Raw genomic sequence first — 15,545 nt, forward strand, 5'->3', positions numbered from 1 at the left:
AGAAAGAAAGAAAGAAAGAAAGAAAGAAAGAAAGAAAGAAAGAAAGAGAGAGAAAGAAATAACCTTATCTTTTGTTTTTGGTAAAAGTGACAAAGTTAGTAGGAGAGATTAAATCTTTTGTCTTCCAAAGGGTATTCCCTTTCAGAATGGTAACACAGGCTGGAGATACTATTTTGTCAGGGCTGATATTAAAATAACCTTCCCTGAGGTGACTGGCTGGCTCAGTGGGAAGAATATGCCACTCTCAATCTTGGGGGTTGTGAGTTCAAGCCCCATGGTGGGCATATAGCTTACTTAAAAAAAATGAATGAAATAACCTTTCTTGATTATCTCTGAGTCTTCAAATGAGTGGGAGTACCATAAGGAAGAAACAAGGAAGACATCTGGCCCTGGATACCATCCTAGTTCTTCCTACCCAACTATTCTTCCACCTGACTGAGCAATGTTGAAGTATCTAGGGATGTAAATAAATATGTTTTCTGTGAAAAAAATACAATGTTTTAAATATGAAAACTATAGACAATTTCTTTATTAGTGAATAAAAAGATTTCTTACAAAAGGATCTGCTGGTTTCTCCTTACAAAGTGCTGTGAGTCCTTCAAGCAGAGTTGGTATTATATATAAATTTAAATAATCCTTAGCAGCTTGTCCAACTGGAATGGGTTCAATAATCACTGCAAAAACAAATGTATTCCCATTAAAACTAACACAAATGATGAAATATAATCATTACAAAGAAACAAATTTTAGTGGCATGATACTTATAAAGGTTTGTGTTTTTTTAACTAAAGGGAAACAGAACTAGATACATAGCATACATAGTGTGTTCAAAAACACACAAGCACACACAGAGAAATAATAAGACCACATAAGATTGGCAAAAAATATATATCAAAACGCTAAGATTGGGGCGCCTGGGTGGCTCAGTGGGTTAAGCCTCTGCCTTCAGCTCAGGTCATGATCTCAAGTCATGATCTCAGGGTCCTGGGATCGAGCCCCACATCGGGGTCTCTGCTTGAGAGGGAGCCTGCTTCCCCAGCACCACCACCGCCCCCCGCCGCGCCTGCCTCTCTCTCTGCCTACTTGTGATCTCTGTCAAATAAGTAAATAAAAACTTTTTAAAAAGGCAAAAAAAAACCCCAAAAAACCCCGCTAAGGTTGATCATGTTTTCTACTACATCCTTGTCTGCATTTGCATTTCCATATTTTTTACAGTAAATATTACAATGGACAATGTCATGAAAAAGAAAAATATGAACGGAGAATTTGAGAGGCAGAGCATACCCTCCCCATAAGAGACACTTAATCTCAGGAAACAAATTGAGGATTGCTGGGGGTGGGGCGAGGAGGATAGGGTGGCTGGGTTACGGACATTGGGAAGAATATGGGCTATGGTGAGCACTGTGAATTTGTAAGACCAATGATTCACAGACCTGTACCCCTGAAACAAATAATACATTATATGTTAATTTAATTAATAAATACATAAATAAATCTATCTACTTTTAGTGGATCTCTGATCCTTGCCACATACAAATAAATAAAATATATATATGTATATATATATTTATATATTATTTATATATATTTATATATTTATATATTATTTATATTTATATATATTCATATATATATATGAATAACATGTAAAATCTAGGCAATTAATTCATTCCAACAATTAATTCTTCCCGACATAATAGCAGGCACTTTACAAAGTGGCATAGATACAACAGTGAATAACACATAGTTCTCGCTCCCTTATAAACTACTGAATATGCACATAAAAACTGTTTTTGTGTGCCACATTCCTACTCTTATTTTTCAGATTTTTAAATAAATTATTTAAGATCGAGGAAAATTTTAGTCTTTTTAGTCTTATTCAAACACTAATGTATGTCAACCAGACTTGCAGTACAACAAAGAATTTATTTATGCCAGGAAGAAAGTATTTGAGGTTGACCTCATTCAATGGGCAACTTTTTTTTTTTTCCTTTAAATAGCTTTATTAATGGATGAGTTTTCCAGGGAATAGGGACTGATCTTTGGAAGAAAGAGGCACTTCCATGGAAGGCAGGGAAATAGACCACTTGCTCATGGGACAAGAGGCCCAAGTGGGATAGCAGGGAGAAGGACAAGAGAAGGAGTGAGCGGTACCTAGCTGACAGACTATTTTCATTTTTATATGTCATCAATGGGCAACTTTTGATGAAGATGAGAATGTGAAGCTGCTGGTCTCATGTCTTCAGATTTAAATCATCACTGGCCCAAGGAAAAAGAGGGTGGGAAGACAGATTTCTGTGTGATTAGTGTATGGGCTCAGTCCCAATGAGACAACTAACAATGAGAGAGTCCTTCATCAGGATGCCAGGAAAAGCTAGATGTCTTAAAGGACTTGAGTAAGTTTCCTTTCCTATTAGTCTCATTACAGCACTCTTTTTTGTACTGATCACTGTAATAATTTTGTTTTATTTTGGTTACACAAATATTTGTCATCTGTCTCTTTTACTCTGTAAGTTCCATGAAAGTTAAGACCACACTTACCATATTTACTGTACCCTGGACCCAGGCCCTTTGTAATATTTAAAAATGAAAATTGAGGGGTGTCTGGCTAGCTCAGTTGGATAAGCGTCTGCCTTCAGCTCAGGTCATGATCCCAGGGTTCTGGAACTAAGCCCCCGTCAAGCCGTGTTGGGCTCTCCACTTATCAAGGAATCTGTTTCTCTCTCTCTCTCTACCCCTCCCCTCGCTTGTGCTCTCTCCCTCTCTCAAATAAATACAATCTTTAAAAAAATAAAAATGAGGGCCACCTGGGTGGCTCAGTGGGTTAAAGCCTCTGCCTTCAGCTCTGGTCATGATCCCAGGGTCCTGGAATCGAGCCCCACATTGGGCTCTCTGTTCGACAGGGAGCCTGCTTCCCCCTGTCTCTGCCTGCCTCTCTGCCTACTTGTGATCTCTGTCAAATAAATAAATAAAATCTTTTTAAAAAATAAAAATAAAAAAAATAAAAATGAAAATTGATTATTGCCATTCCCATCCTTAAAAAGCTTCATTGGTTCCTCATTGCATTTACAGTCCCACAGGAGTCTATACCATGTAATTTCTACTTACATCTCCAATCTCATATTTATCTTCCCCTGATCTTTGTTTATACAACGTGTCACATTCTCTCTTGCTCATGACTTGAGAGACATGCTGTTCAATATGCTAGAATGTTCTTCCCTGGATCTCATGTCACTTTGTCAGTTGGGCCTTTCTTATCATAGTTTCTTATAATACCCTAAAATTGCTTTGTATAGCACTTACCATATAGTAACTAATTATACAGTCATTATAACTGTGCAATTATTTGGGTAATTATTGTTTAATGGCTATCTTCTGAACATTAGATGTAAACTCCAAGGGAGAAGGGACCTCATCTATTTTTTGTAATTTTACTAAGAAAATTTATTGAGGCCTATTCACATATAATAAAATTTACCCACTGAAGTATACAATAAATTTTTAGTGTATGTGTGTGTATGTGCAATCCAGTTTTAGAACACTTCACTACCCCAAAATGTTCCCTTGTACCTATTGGCAATTTCCCATTCCCACCCCAGCCCTTGGCAAGCACTGAGCTTCTATTTCTAAAAATTTGCCTTTCCTGGATATTTCATATAAACAGATCATGTATGTTGTCTTTTGTGCCTGGACTCTTTCAGCATTATGTTTTGAGTTTCGTCCATGTTGTAGCATGTATCAGTAGTTTGTTTTTAAATTGCTGAATAGTATTCTATAGTATGGCTATCCAAAATTTTGTTTAACCATTAACAGATAGCTGAATTGTTTCCACTTTTTGGCTATACTAAATAATGCTGCTATAAACATTCACATGTGTCTTTATGTAGATTTATGTTGTCATTTTTCTTGGATGGGTAAATTCTAAGAGGAGTGGAATTGCAACAGAGTTACATGGTAAGCATTTGTTTAACATTCTAAGAAACCACGAACTGTTTTCCAAAGTGGCTTTATCATTTTACAATAATGTGTGAGGATCCCAGTATCTCTTTATCCTTGCCATTGATTATAATCCATTGTAGTGGGTATGCAGTGGTATCTCACTGTGATTTTAATTTGTATTTCCCCAGTGATTATGTTTTAACACTTTTTCATGTGCTCATTAGCCATTTGTGTATCTTTTATGAAATGCTTATTCAAATCTTTTGCCTGGTTTTTAATTGTTTGCCTTTTTTGAATTGAATTAATTATAAGAGTTCTTTATAAATCCTATAAAAGTCCTTTATTTTATATGATTTGCAAATATTTCCTACCAGTCTGTGGCTAATCTTTTCAATATTTTTAATGATGGCTTTTGAAACATAAAAACTTTTAATTTTGATGTAGTCTAACTTACCAATATTATCTTATTCATCATGCTTTTGATATTATATGCAAAAACCCTTTGTCCAACTCAAGATCATGAAGATTTTCCATGTTTTCTTCTAGCTATTTTTAGCTCTGATGTTTAGGTCTATGATCCATTGTTGTTACAATGATCCATTGTTTTGTATGGGGTGTGAAACAAGGATCTGTGTTCTTTCTCTCTTTTTACATGTGGACATTCAGTTGTCCTAGCACAATTTGTTGACAAGACCACCCTTTCCCCATCAAATTGTCTAGGCACTTTTGTTGAAAGTCAACTGACCATAAATGTAAGGATTTATTCCTAGATTCTCAATTGTGTTTCATTGATCTATATGTCTAGTACTATACTGTCTTAATTACTGTGGTCTCATAGTAAATTTTGAAATAAGATTAGTGGAAGTTCTCCAACCTATTTCTTCATTTTAAAAATTGTTTTACCTTGCCTAAATCTTTTGCAATTTCAGATAAATTTTAGAATCAGCTTGCCAACTTCTACATAAAAGAATGTATGGATTTTGATAGGAAGTGCATTAAATTAATTGATCAACTTGGAGAGAACCACCATCGTGACAATACTGACTGTTCTGATCCATCAACATGGGACTGGGACAACTATTTATTTTAGATAGTATTTCAGTTCTCTCAGTAATGTTTTATGCCTTTCAGTGTATAAGAATTGTACTTCTTGGGACGCCTGGGTGGCTCAGTGGGTTAAAGCCTCTGCCTTCGGCTCAGGTCATGATCCCAGGACCCTGGGATCAAGCCTCGCATCGGGCTCTCTACTCTGCAGGGAACCTGCTTCCTCCTCTCTCTCTGCCTGCCTCTCTGCCTGCTTGTGATCTGTATGTCAAATAAATAAATAAAATCTTAAAAAAAAAAAAAGAATTGTACTTCTTTTGTTAAAATATTCATCTTTGTATTTCTGGCACATAGTAGGCAATTCAATAAATTTGAAGGAATAAAATATAGCAAAGCTTTGAATTAGCCATCTCTTTTGAAAGGGAGAGGTAAGGGTGCTACATTTTTCAAGGGTTAGGAACTCTGAATATCTTTGTGACTTTTTTGAGTGAATCATCCTATAGGGTTTTGCACTTAGTTCTTGACTGACCTCTAAGCAAGAGAGAGCTCATATCCTAAACTCTGAGAATTTACTCAAAGAACTTCATATTCTCATAGCAGAAGATCTGCAGTGTGGTAGGTAATTAATCATTTATATTTATCCCACAACTTCTGCTTCTCAAATGTCTAATTATGTCTCTTAAACTCATGTCTAGAAGACAAATCGATAGGTAAAACCAAAGGTAATCTAAGAGAATAGCTTAGGTATATAACCCTATGAGTAAGAAAAGCTTCTAAAACAAAACAAGACAAACAAAAACTAAAGAAAATAAAACAGTAATAGCAGTTAATAGTTGAGCACATATGCACCAAACAATCTAAGAATTTTACACGCATTTATATATTCAACCCTAACAATATCCCTAGCTAGGCAGGTACTACTAATATTTGTATTTTACTGATGAGAAGAGAAAAAAACAGAAAGAAGTTAGATGTCTGGAGTCAGAGGAAAAATATAATTCACTAAGAGGACTAAATCTAAAGTACTATCACATTAAAAAGACATTTCATGTTTGAGATGTACTTTAAAATAATATGGAAGCATTAGAAATAGAAGCAGGAAAAAAAAACAGGAAAAAAAAAAAGAAATAGAAGCAGAGGTTATAGATGATATAATAAGACTGATCACAATTATTTAAGTTGGGTGATAGGTTCATCAGGGGAATATTATACCATTCTGTCTACTTTCGATTATATTTGAAATTTCCACAATAAACAATTCCAAAGAAAACCTAGTGGAAGGGATATGTGATAGAAATTAGATCAGTAAGAATAAAATATTTAAGTAGGTAAATCCTTTTGTGTACAAATAGCTATAAAACAGTTTTTGTGGGGTACCTGGCTAGCTCAGTGGCTGGAGCATGCAACTCTTGATCTGAGTGGGTGGAGCATGCAACTCTTGATTTCAAGCCCCACGCTGGGTACAGATATTATTTAAAAATTAAAAGATGAAAGTAAAAAAAAAACCTTTAAATCAGTATTTTAAAAAACAAAACAAAACTCAGTTTTTATTTAAGAATCAGGACTTTTGGGGCGCCTGGGTGGCTCAGTGGGTTAAAGCCTCTGCCTTCGGCTTGGGTCATGATACCAGGGTCCTGGGATCGAGCCCCGAGTAGGGCTTTCTGCTCGGCGGGGAGTCTGCTTCCCCCTCTCTCTCTCTGCCTGCCTCTCTTCCTGCTTGTGATCTGTCAAATAAATAAAATCTTAAAAAAAAAAAAAAAGAATCAGGACTTTTAGGGGTGCCTCAGTGGCTCAGTCTGTTAAGCATCTGCCTTCAGCTCAGGTCATGATCTGGGAGTCCTGGGATAAGCCCCACTTTGGCAGGCTTCCCACTCAGCAGGGAGTCTGCTTCTCCCTCTTTCTCTGCTCTTGCTCTCTCTCTGTCCTCCCCTCTCTTCCTCCAGGCTCATGCTCTCTCTCTCTCAATAAATAAAATCTTAAAAAAAAAAAAATCAGGACTTTTAAATCTCCAAGACAGATTTCAGTTTTCTTTGAATAAATCATCAGTAGAAAATACTGAAGAATAGGCCTAAATGACTTAAAAGAAAAAGAACAGGCCAAAAAAAAAAAAAAAAAATCAAAGCTCCCCAATGTTTTACATCTTTTTCTTTACAACAGAAATCACCAAATTTTCTTTTTTTTTTTTTTTTTAAAGATTTTATTTATTTATTTGACAGACAGAGATCACAAGTAGGCAGAGAGAGAGGAGGAAGCAGGCTCCCCGCCGAGCAGGGAGCCCGATGCGGGGCTCGATCCCAGGACCCTGGGATCATGACCTGAGCCGAAGGCAGAGGCTTTAACCCACTGAGCCACCCAGGCGCCCCCTTTTTTTTTTTTTTTTTAAGATTTTATTTATTTATTTGACAGACAGAGATCACAAGTAGGCAGAGAGAGAGGAGGAAGAAATCACCAAATTTTCTTCTGGATCTAAAAATATTGATAACAAACTAAAAACCTCAATGCTGTTCCTTACTATGCCCAGTTCTAAAAGGTTTATGACTTCCATAACAGGATGGAAACAAAAAACCAGTTTGAGACCTACTAATTTCACAACTGCGTAAGCGTTCATTAGGCAAACAGTAAGGTATTAGAAAAAATGGGAAATCTATCATAATTTCCAAGGGTGAGTCTCTTTTTCATGTGTAACAAACTTTAATGGTGCATTAGGGAGCACCTAAGGAATTCCAACAAAGGAGAAGAGAAACCCTAAACATGGCTAGTCAAAGAGAAAAGAAAGAAAAAAGTAAACTCCTCTCAACAGATTCCCTACAGGACACAATTTAGTTCTAAGGAAAATAATGAATTTTCCATTCTTGGCCTCAAGTTTGTAAGTAACTGTAATTTCAAAATATGACAAAATATACTGGAGAAAAACCCTGTTATCTTCCTTCCCAGATGCATCACCCAAATAAAAGAAAAAGCAAACAATAGTGAGATGCACTTGACTAAATTACTCATCAGCAACTCACCTTCAGGAAACATGAATCGAATTTCTCTTTCTGCTGCAGCAAAATCATTGCTCCCATGAAGTGCATTCCTTAGGTCATCTGTGCCATAAATTGCCCTTAGACTAAAAGTAAGTTAGAGATGATGACCATCCAGTGTGATATCCTTTCCTTACTCTTTACATATGCATTCTACTTAGGAATTTTACAGAAGCATTGCCACTTCTCACATATGGAGGTTTTAATCTATTTTGAATTTTAACTTAAATCTACCTAGAGGAGGGTCAAATATATTTAAATCTGCAGGAGGATACACCGGGAAATAGGAGTTCTCTGGGTGAAGAAGAAGTGTTGTTTTGTGAGAAGTAAAAAGGCAAAGTTTATTAAAAAATGCAAGAATTCAATATCCTTGCATTTCCAAACTTTAATGATAATGCTAAAAATCTGTTTCTCTGGCTTTCTATAAACAATATTATTTTAAAAAGCCATGCCAATATTCTTATGTAAAATCCTACTTAGGTGGCAGTTTAATTCAAGGATGAGAAGAATTAGTCTAATCAAATACAAATCAACATTCCCTGAGACCTTTTGGGGTATTTGCTATTAAGATGGACATTTAAATAGCTAAAATGTAAAACTGACCCCACCCCATCCCAACCAAAAAATATAAAAAGTTGTCTTGGGAAAAATTTCAACAGAAAAGAAATTCCTATTACAATGAAATCACTTTTGTTGTTGCTGTTGTTGTTGTAGTAGTTGTTGTTTTCTTCTCATTTTTATACTTGGATTCCACTTTTCCCCCTAGGAAAGTTACCTGTCTGGGTGAGTCTCTTTAGCTACTAAGGTATTACTTGGTCCCAAAAGTTCTTTCCAGTAAGAGATGGCTTTATGTCTAGCTAATATCATGACAACAAGTGGTCCAGAACTCATGTAAGCTGTTAAATTGGGGAAAAACATCTTCCCATACTGTTCCACATAAAAGTTACTACAGTGCTCAGGGCTGAGATGCAGTTTTCTTCTCTATAAGAGAAACAAAGTCAACAAAAGTATTTCAAATGACAGTTCAATAATAACTCATTAAATAATTAATAACTTGAAATTAACACAAATTTGATTATAAATTTGAGATTTATTATGAAGAAAGGGAGAGATAAAGTTAAAATGTAGACTACAAATAAACTTCTCAAAGTTATTTAACCAACTGTCGTGTGCTGTTGATGTGAATACAGACTCATGCAGCCACTGTGGAAACCAGTATGGAGTTTCATCAAAAAACTAAAAATAGAAATACCACATGATCCAGTAATTCCACTACTGGGTATTTACCCAAAGAAACAAAACCACTAATTCAAAAAGATATATGCACCCCTACATTTATTGTACTATTCTTAACAATAGCTGAGGGGTGCCTGGGTGGCTCAGTCATTGAGCATCTGCTTTCAGCTCAGGCCATGATCCTCAGGTCCTGCGATCGAGCCCCATGTTGGGTTCCCTGCTCAGTGGGAGGCCTGCTTCTCCCTCTTCCAATCCCTCTTGTGTTCCCTCTCTCACTGTCTCTCTCTTCTGTCAAATAAATAAATAAAATCTTGAATAAAAAGAAAACCAGTAGCTGAGACATGGAAGCAACCCAAGGATCAATCTACAGATAAGTGGATAAAGATGTAGTACATATATAAACAATGGAATATTACCCAGCCATAGAAAGGAATGAGATTTTGCCATTTGTGACACTATGGACAGACCTAGGGAGCATTACAGTAAATGAAATAAGTCAGACAGAGAAAGACAATTACCATGATTTCACTGATATGTGGAATCTAACAAAACGAATGAACAAACTCTTAAACACAGAACAGTTGGCAGAGGGAATGTTAGTAGGAGGCAGGGGTGAAAAGATGAAGGGAATTAAAAGGTAGGAACTTCTACTTACAAAATGAGTAGTAAGTTAGAGAGATGAAAAGTACAGCATAGAGAAAAGAGTTAATAATATTGCAGTAATGTTGGGGCGCCTGGGTGGCTCAGAGGGTTAAAGCCTCTGCCTTCGGCTCAGGTCATGATCTCAGGGTCCTGGGATCAGGCCCCGCATCAGGCTCTCTCCCCAACAGGGAGCCTGCTTCCCCTCTCTCTCTGCCGGCTTCTCTGTCTACTTGTGATCTCTCCCTCTGTCAGATAAATAAAAAAATCTTTGAAAAAAAAAATTAAAATTTCATCTGTTATAATGTAAGCCCTTATCACATGCCCCTTAACAAGCAAAGGAAGCCACCTGCTACAGATATGCTATCTAATGGAGCATAATTATAAAAATTAAGAGCTCCTCTTAAACTAAAATTGATGAGGGGTACCTGGGTGGCTCAGTCCGTTAAGTGCTTGACTTCATCTCTAATCATGATCTCAGAGTCCTGGCATCGAGTTCCCCCAACTCTGGCAGGGGTGGGAGTGAGGGTTGACGCTCAGCAGAAAGTCTGCTTCCCCCAACCCCGCTCATTCTGTATCCCTCTCTCTCTCAAATAAATAAAATCTTAAAAAAAATTGATAATGAATCAGTAATTCCATTGTTTACTTTAAAATTAGGTCGGGGCTCCTAGCTGGTTTTGTTAGTAGAGCATGCAACTCTTGGTCTCTGGGGTGTGAGTTTGAGCCCCACCGCTGGGGCTGAAGATTGATTAAAAATAATACCTTTTTTTTTTTTTTTAAGATTTTATTTATTTGTCAGAGAGAGGGAGCGAAAGCATGCGCACAAGCAGAGGAAGCGGCAGGCGGAGGAAGAAGCAGGCTCCCCACTGAGCAAGGAGCTTGAGCTCGCCCTTGATGTGGGACTCCATCCCAGGACCCTGGGTCATGACCTGAGCTGAAGGCAGAAGCTTAACCCACTGAGCTATCCAGGCATCCCGAAAAATAAAATCTTTTAAAAAATTAGATCAGGTAAAATTTTTTAGAATTCAGGTGAACATTTTCACAAAGCTAAGCTGTATTAAATAATATCAGAAAGGCGACCATTAGTTTTTAACAAAGGAAATACTGCCACCTATTGAAAGGATGCGTCATTTTTCAGGTCTTCCCTAGACGCAACAAGAAAGCCTAAGGTTCAATGGACTTCCAACTACAAAAAGCCCATTTTAAAAGTATATGATACACAGAATATTGTACAATTCCACTTATATGAGATATCTGGAATAGTTAAAGTCAGAGAGACAGAAAAAGCAGAATAGTGGTTACCAGAGACTGGGAAGAGGGGTAAACAGTTAGTGAGTAGTAAGTACATAGTTTCAGTTCCAGATGATGAAAAAATTCTAGAGATGGATGGTGGTTATGGCTGCACAATAAAGGGAATGTACTTAATACTGTTCAACTATACCCTTAAAAATGGTAAAATTTATGTTGTGTATATTTTTATCACAATTAAAACAAAAAAGAAGCATGCAATATACCAAAGCTTTCTTTGGTACGAAATTTACTGCTGACGTGGAAAAGTGTTAAGCATTAGTATTTTTTTTTTAAAGACTTTATTTATTTATTTGACAGACAGAGATGACAAGTAGGCAGAGAGGCAGGCAGAGACAGAGGAGGAAGCAGGCTCCCCGCTGAGCAGAGAGCCTGATGCGGGGCTCGATCCCAGGACTCTGGGATCATGACCTGAGCCGAAGACAGAGGCTTTAATCCACTGAGCCACCCAGGTGCCCCTAAACATTAGTATTTATGCTAATTAACATTCGAGGACCAGCTACTGCAAAACAGGTGCTTGTATCTGTTCTTATACTGAAATTCATATAATCAAGAAAAAGAAATTTGAGAAGTTACAAAACCATCTGATTTAGTATAATCCTATTTTTCTATTATTTAAAATTAAGATGTGTCAGTATTTGTCATTCTTAGGCATATTTAACATGAACTACTTAAGGTTTTCACTAATTATTTTAAAAAGATGGACTTCTAAAAAAATTTAAATAGAATAGCTTTATCTTATTTGTATACTTCACTGTTTTTTTCCCCAAATGTAATGGATAGTATACTTACAGGGATAAAAAATTCAAAGCACTATAAAAAAGTATATACTGAGGGGGCGCCTAGGTGGTTCAGTGGGTTGGGCCTCTGCCTTCGGCTCAGGTTGTGATCTCAGGGTCCTGGGATCGAGCCCTGAATGGGGTGCTCTGCTCAGTGGGGAGTCTGCTTCCCCTCTATCTCTCTGCCTACTTGTGATCTCTGTCAAATAAATAAATAAAATCTTTTTTTTTTAAAGTATATACTGAACAATTACATTCCTATCCCTGTCCTAATCCACCCTGATTTTCCTTGCTCTCCAATAGGCAACCAATTTTTAATCTCCCAGTGTTTCATTTTGCAAATATTAGCAAACATGAATATGAATATGTTACTTTTCTCTATCATAAAAGATTACTGTACACAGCTCTGTCACCTTTTTTCCCCATAACAGGACATGGAGAGGTTCCTCTTTTTTCCTTTTACAATTAGTTGCAGAGTATTCAATTTATGGCTTCATCAGTCTATTTAACTAATCCTTTTTTTAAGGTTTTTTTAATTTATATTTTTGTATTTATTTTTGTGAGAGAGAGAAAGATACCACAAGCAGGGGGAGAGGCAGACAGAGGGAGAAACAGGCTTCTTGCTCAGCAAGGAGTCAGATGTGGGACTTGATCCCAGGACCTCACCATCATGACCCAAGCTGAAGCTTAACTGACTGAGCCACCCAGGTATCCCAAGATTTTTTTTTTCAAGTAATCTTTGCACCCAAGATGGGACTTGAACTTACAACCCCAAGATCAAGAGATACATGCTCTACCAACTGAGCCATCCAGGAGTCCTTATTCAACCAATCTCTGAATGCTAGGTTGTTTTCAATCTTTTGCTCAAAAATGAATAATGCTCTGGGTGATAGACATTAAGAAGGGCATGTGATATAATGAACACTGGGTATTACATAAAAGTGATGAATCACTGACCTCTACCTCCTCTGAAACCAATAATACATTCTATGTTAATTAATTGAATTTAAATTTTTAAAAGTGGGGAAAAAAATGCTGCAAAAAATAATCTGTATATATGACACTTCATATTAATACATGGGTCACAGGAGGAATTCCATCATTAGAATTGTCAGGGGTACCTGGGTGGCTCAGTGGGTTAAAGCTTCTGCCTTTGGCTCAGGTCATGATCCCAGAGTCCTATGATCAAGCCCACATCGGGATCTCTGCTCAGCAGGGAGCCTGCTTCCCCCACCCCCCTCTCTGCCTGCCTCTCTGCCTACTTGTGATCTCTATCTGACAAATAAATAAAATCTTAAAAAAAAATTGCTGAGTCAAAGGGTAGATGCATTTATAATAATACTGCTTCATAACTGCAAGATTCCCTTCCATAGGAGTTTACCTTTATGATTTTGCTAGATGGTATTTTAGTGTGGGGTTTGTGTTTTTTTTTTTTACACAATTTTATGTTTAAGAAATCTCTACACCAAATGTGGGGCTTGAACTCACAACCCTAAGATCAGAAATTGCATGCTCTACCAACAGAGCCAGCCAGGCACCCCTCAGTGTTGTTTTATTTTTTTTTAATTTTTCTTTCTTTTTTTAAAGATAGATGTATGTATGTATGCATGCATGTATGTATGTATGTATTTCTATGACAGAGACAGACAGAGAGAGAGGGATTATATGACAGAGAAAGACAGAGAGAGAGGGAATACAAGCAGGCCTCCCCCTCAGCTGGGAGGGAGTCCAATGGGGGATGGGGGAAGGTAATCCCAGGACCCTGGGATCATGACCCCAGCCAAAGACAGATGCCCTACCAACTGTGCCACCCAAGCAATCCTGTTCTACCCATTTTCAATGGATTTTTAAAATCTTTTCCTAGGAACTCTTTATATATTTAAAGGAGATTAGCCCTTTGTGTTATGAATTAAGAATCTTTTTTTCCATGTTTGTCATGTGCTTTCACATTTTGACTTTATGATGTTTATTTGGCTATGCTAAGTTTTTTTTGTTTATAGACTTGTCAGTCTTTTCTTTTATGGCTCCCAGATGATAAGTCATAGTAAAAAACAGCTGTCCCACTCCAAGAAGAAAAGAAATTTATGCATCTTTTCTTCTAGAATTTATATGATTTTTTTCCTTTTTTTTAAGTATTAAATATTTTATTTATTTATTTGTCAGAGCAAGAGAGAGCGCGTGAGCGCACAAGCAGGCAGAGTGGCAGGCAGAGGCAGAGAGGGAAGCAGGCTCCCTGCCCAGCAAGGAGCCCAATGCAGGCCTTGATCCCAGGACCCTGGGATCATGACCTGAACAGAAGGCAGAGGCTTAACTGACTGAGCTACCCAGGTGCCCCTAGAATTTATATCATTTAATTTAAGAATATTTAAATCTTAGATCTATTTGGAGTTTACCCTGATTAAGGGTAAAAATCCTAGCAATATTAATTAAAGGGGCACCTGGGTGGCTCAATTGGTTAGGCATCTGCCTTCGGCTCAGGTCATGATCCCACGGTCCTGGGGCTCTAGCCTCGAATTGAATCGGGCTCCCTGCTCAGGGGGAAGTCTGCTTCTCCCTCTCCCACTTCCCTGCTTGTGTTCCCTCTCTCGCTGTCTCTCTCCCTCTGTCAAATAAATAAATATAATCTTTTTAAAAACTTATTAAAAAAGTTCTTTATCTGAGTCTTTAAAATATTTCATTATACATTCCTGCACTACTTCCTCACACTTTCTTATTATCATTCTTACTCTGAGCCTTTACCTATCCTTCTAAGTTCAGCTGAAATCCCTTATTTTTCCTGAAGACTGAAGTTTTTTTTTCTTTTTATTTATTTTTGAGAGAGAGGGAGAGGGAGAGAGGGAGAGAGAAAATGTGAGCAGGAGGGAGGGGCAGAGGGAGAAGGAGAAGCAGACTCCCTGCTGAGCAGGGAGCCCAATTCTGAACTTGATCCCAGGACCCTGAGACCATGATACTTAACCAAATGACCCACCCAGGCACCCCCCTGTTTTCTTTTTAAAAACACTGACAAAATAGACAATATGACACTATACAAATATAAGAATGAAAAAACCTATAATTTCAAATAGGGATGATACAAAAAGTATTCAAAATATTTCATTCTATTTGATAATCTTTAACAAGGCTCTTTTTACATACATTTTCAAACCTCTACCAACTGCAGAATAAGGCTTTAAAATATTAAATGTTTTTAGTAATCGAAAAATAATACCAACAGTCTAAAGTCCATCAATTGAGGAACAAGTAAATAAATTGTCATTCATTCAGAGGGAAATATTACACAGAACTGAAGAAGAATGAGAGCGATTCAGCCATACATACTAACATGGAATGCTATCAGAGCAACTCTGTAAAGAAGTCAAGGGAAGAGGACTGTCCTGTTTCATGGGGGAGGAAATGTTTGTAAATGCTTAGAAAAATCCTGTAAAGGGGCGCCTGGGTGGCTCAGTGGGTTAAAGACTCTGCCTTCGGCCTGGGTCATGATCCCAGGGTCCTGGGATCAAGCGCCGCATCAGGCTCTCTGCTCAGTAGGGAGCCTGCTCCCCCCCCCCCCCCCCCCCCCCCCCCCCCCCCCCCCCCC

The 15,545-nt window shown here is 37.5% G+C and overlaps 1 protein-coding gene across 1 annotated transcript in view; it reads right to left on the reverse strand.

The window, feature by feature from the left end:
- NME5 (NME/NM23 family member 5) overlaps positions 1 to 15,545 on the reverse strand; it is a 22,349-nt gene that overhangs the window by 4,145 nt on the left and 2,659 nt on the right. Inside the window, exons 3-5 of the mRNA XM_032837621.1 lie at positions 8,782 to 8,987; positions 7,992 to 8,092; positions 556 to 674 (exon numbers count right to left, since the gene is read on the reverse strand). Coding sequence (XP_032693512.1) covers positions 556 to 674; positions 7,992 to 8,092; positions 8,782 to 8,987 — 426 coding nt within the window. The remainder of the gene's footprint in view (positions 1 to 555; positions 675 to 7,991; positions 8,093 to 8,781; positions 8,988 to 15,545) is intronic.

This window comes from Lontra canadensis, unplaced genomic scaffold, assembly GCF_010015895.1.
Source record: "Lontra canadensis isolate GAN:19392208 unplaced genomic scaffold, GSC_riverotter_1.0 scaffold99, whole genome shotgun sequence".
NCBI classification, from domain to species: Eukaryota; Metazoa; Chordata; class Mammalia; order Carnivora; family Mustelidae; genus Lontra; species Lontra canadensis.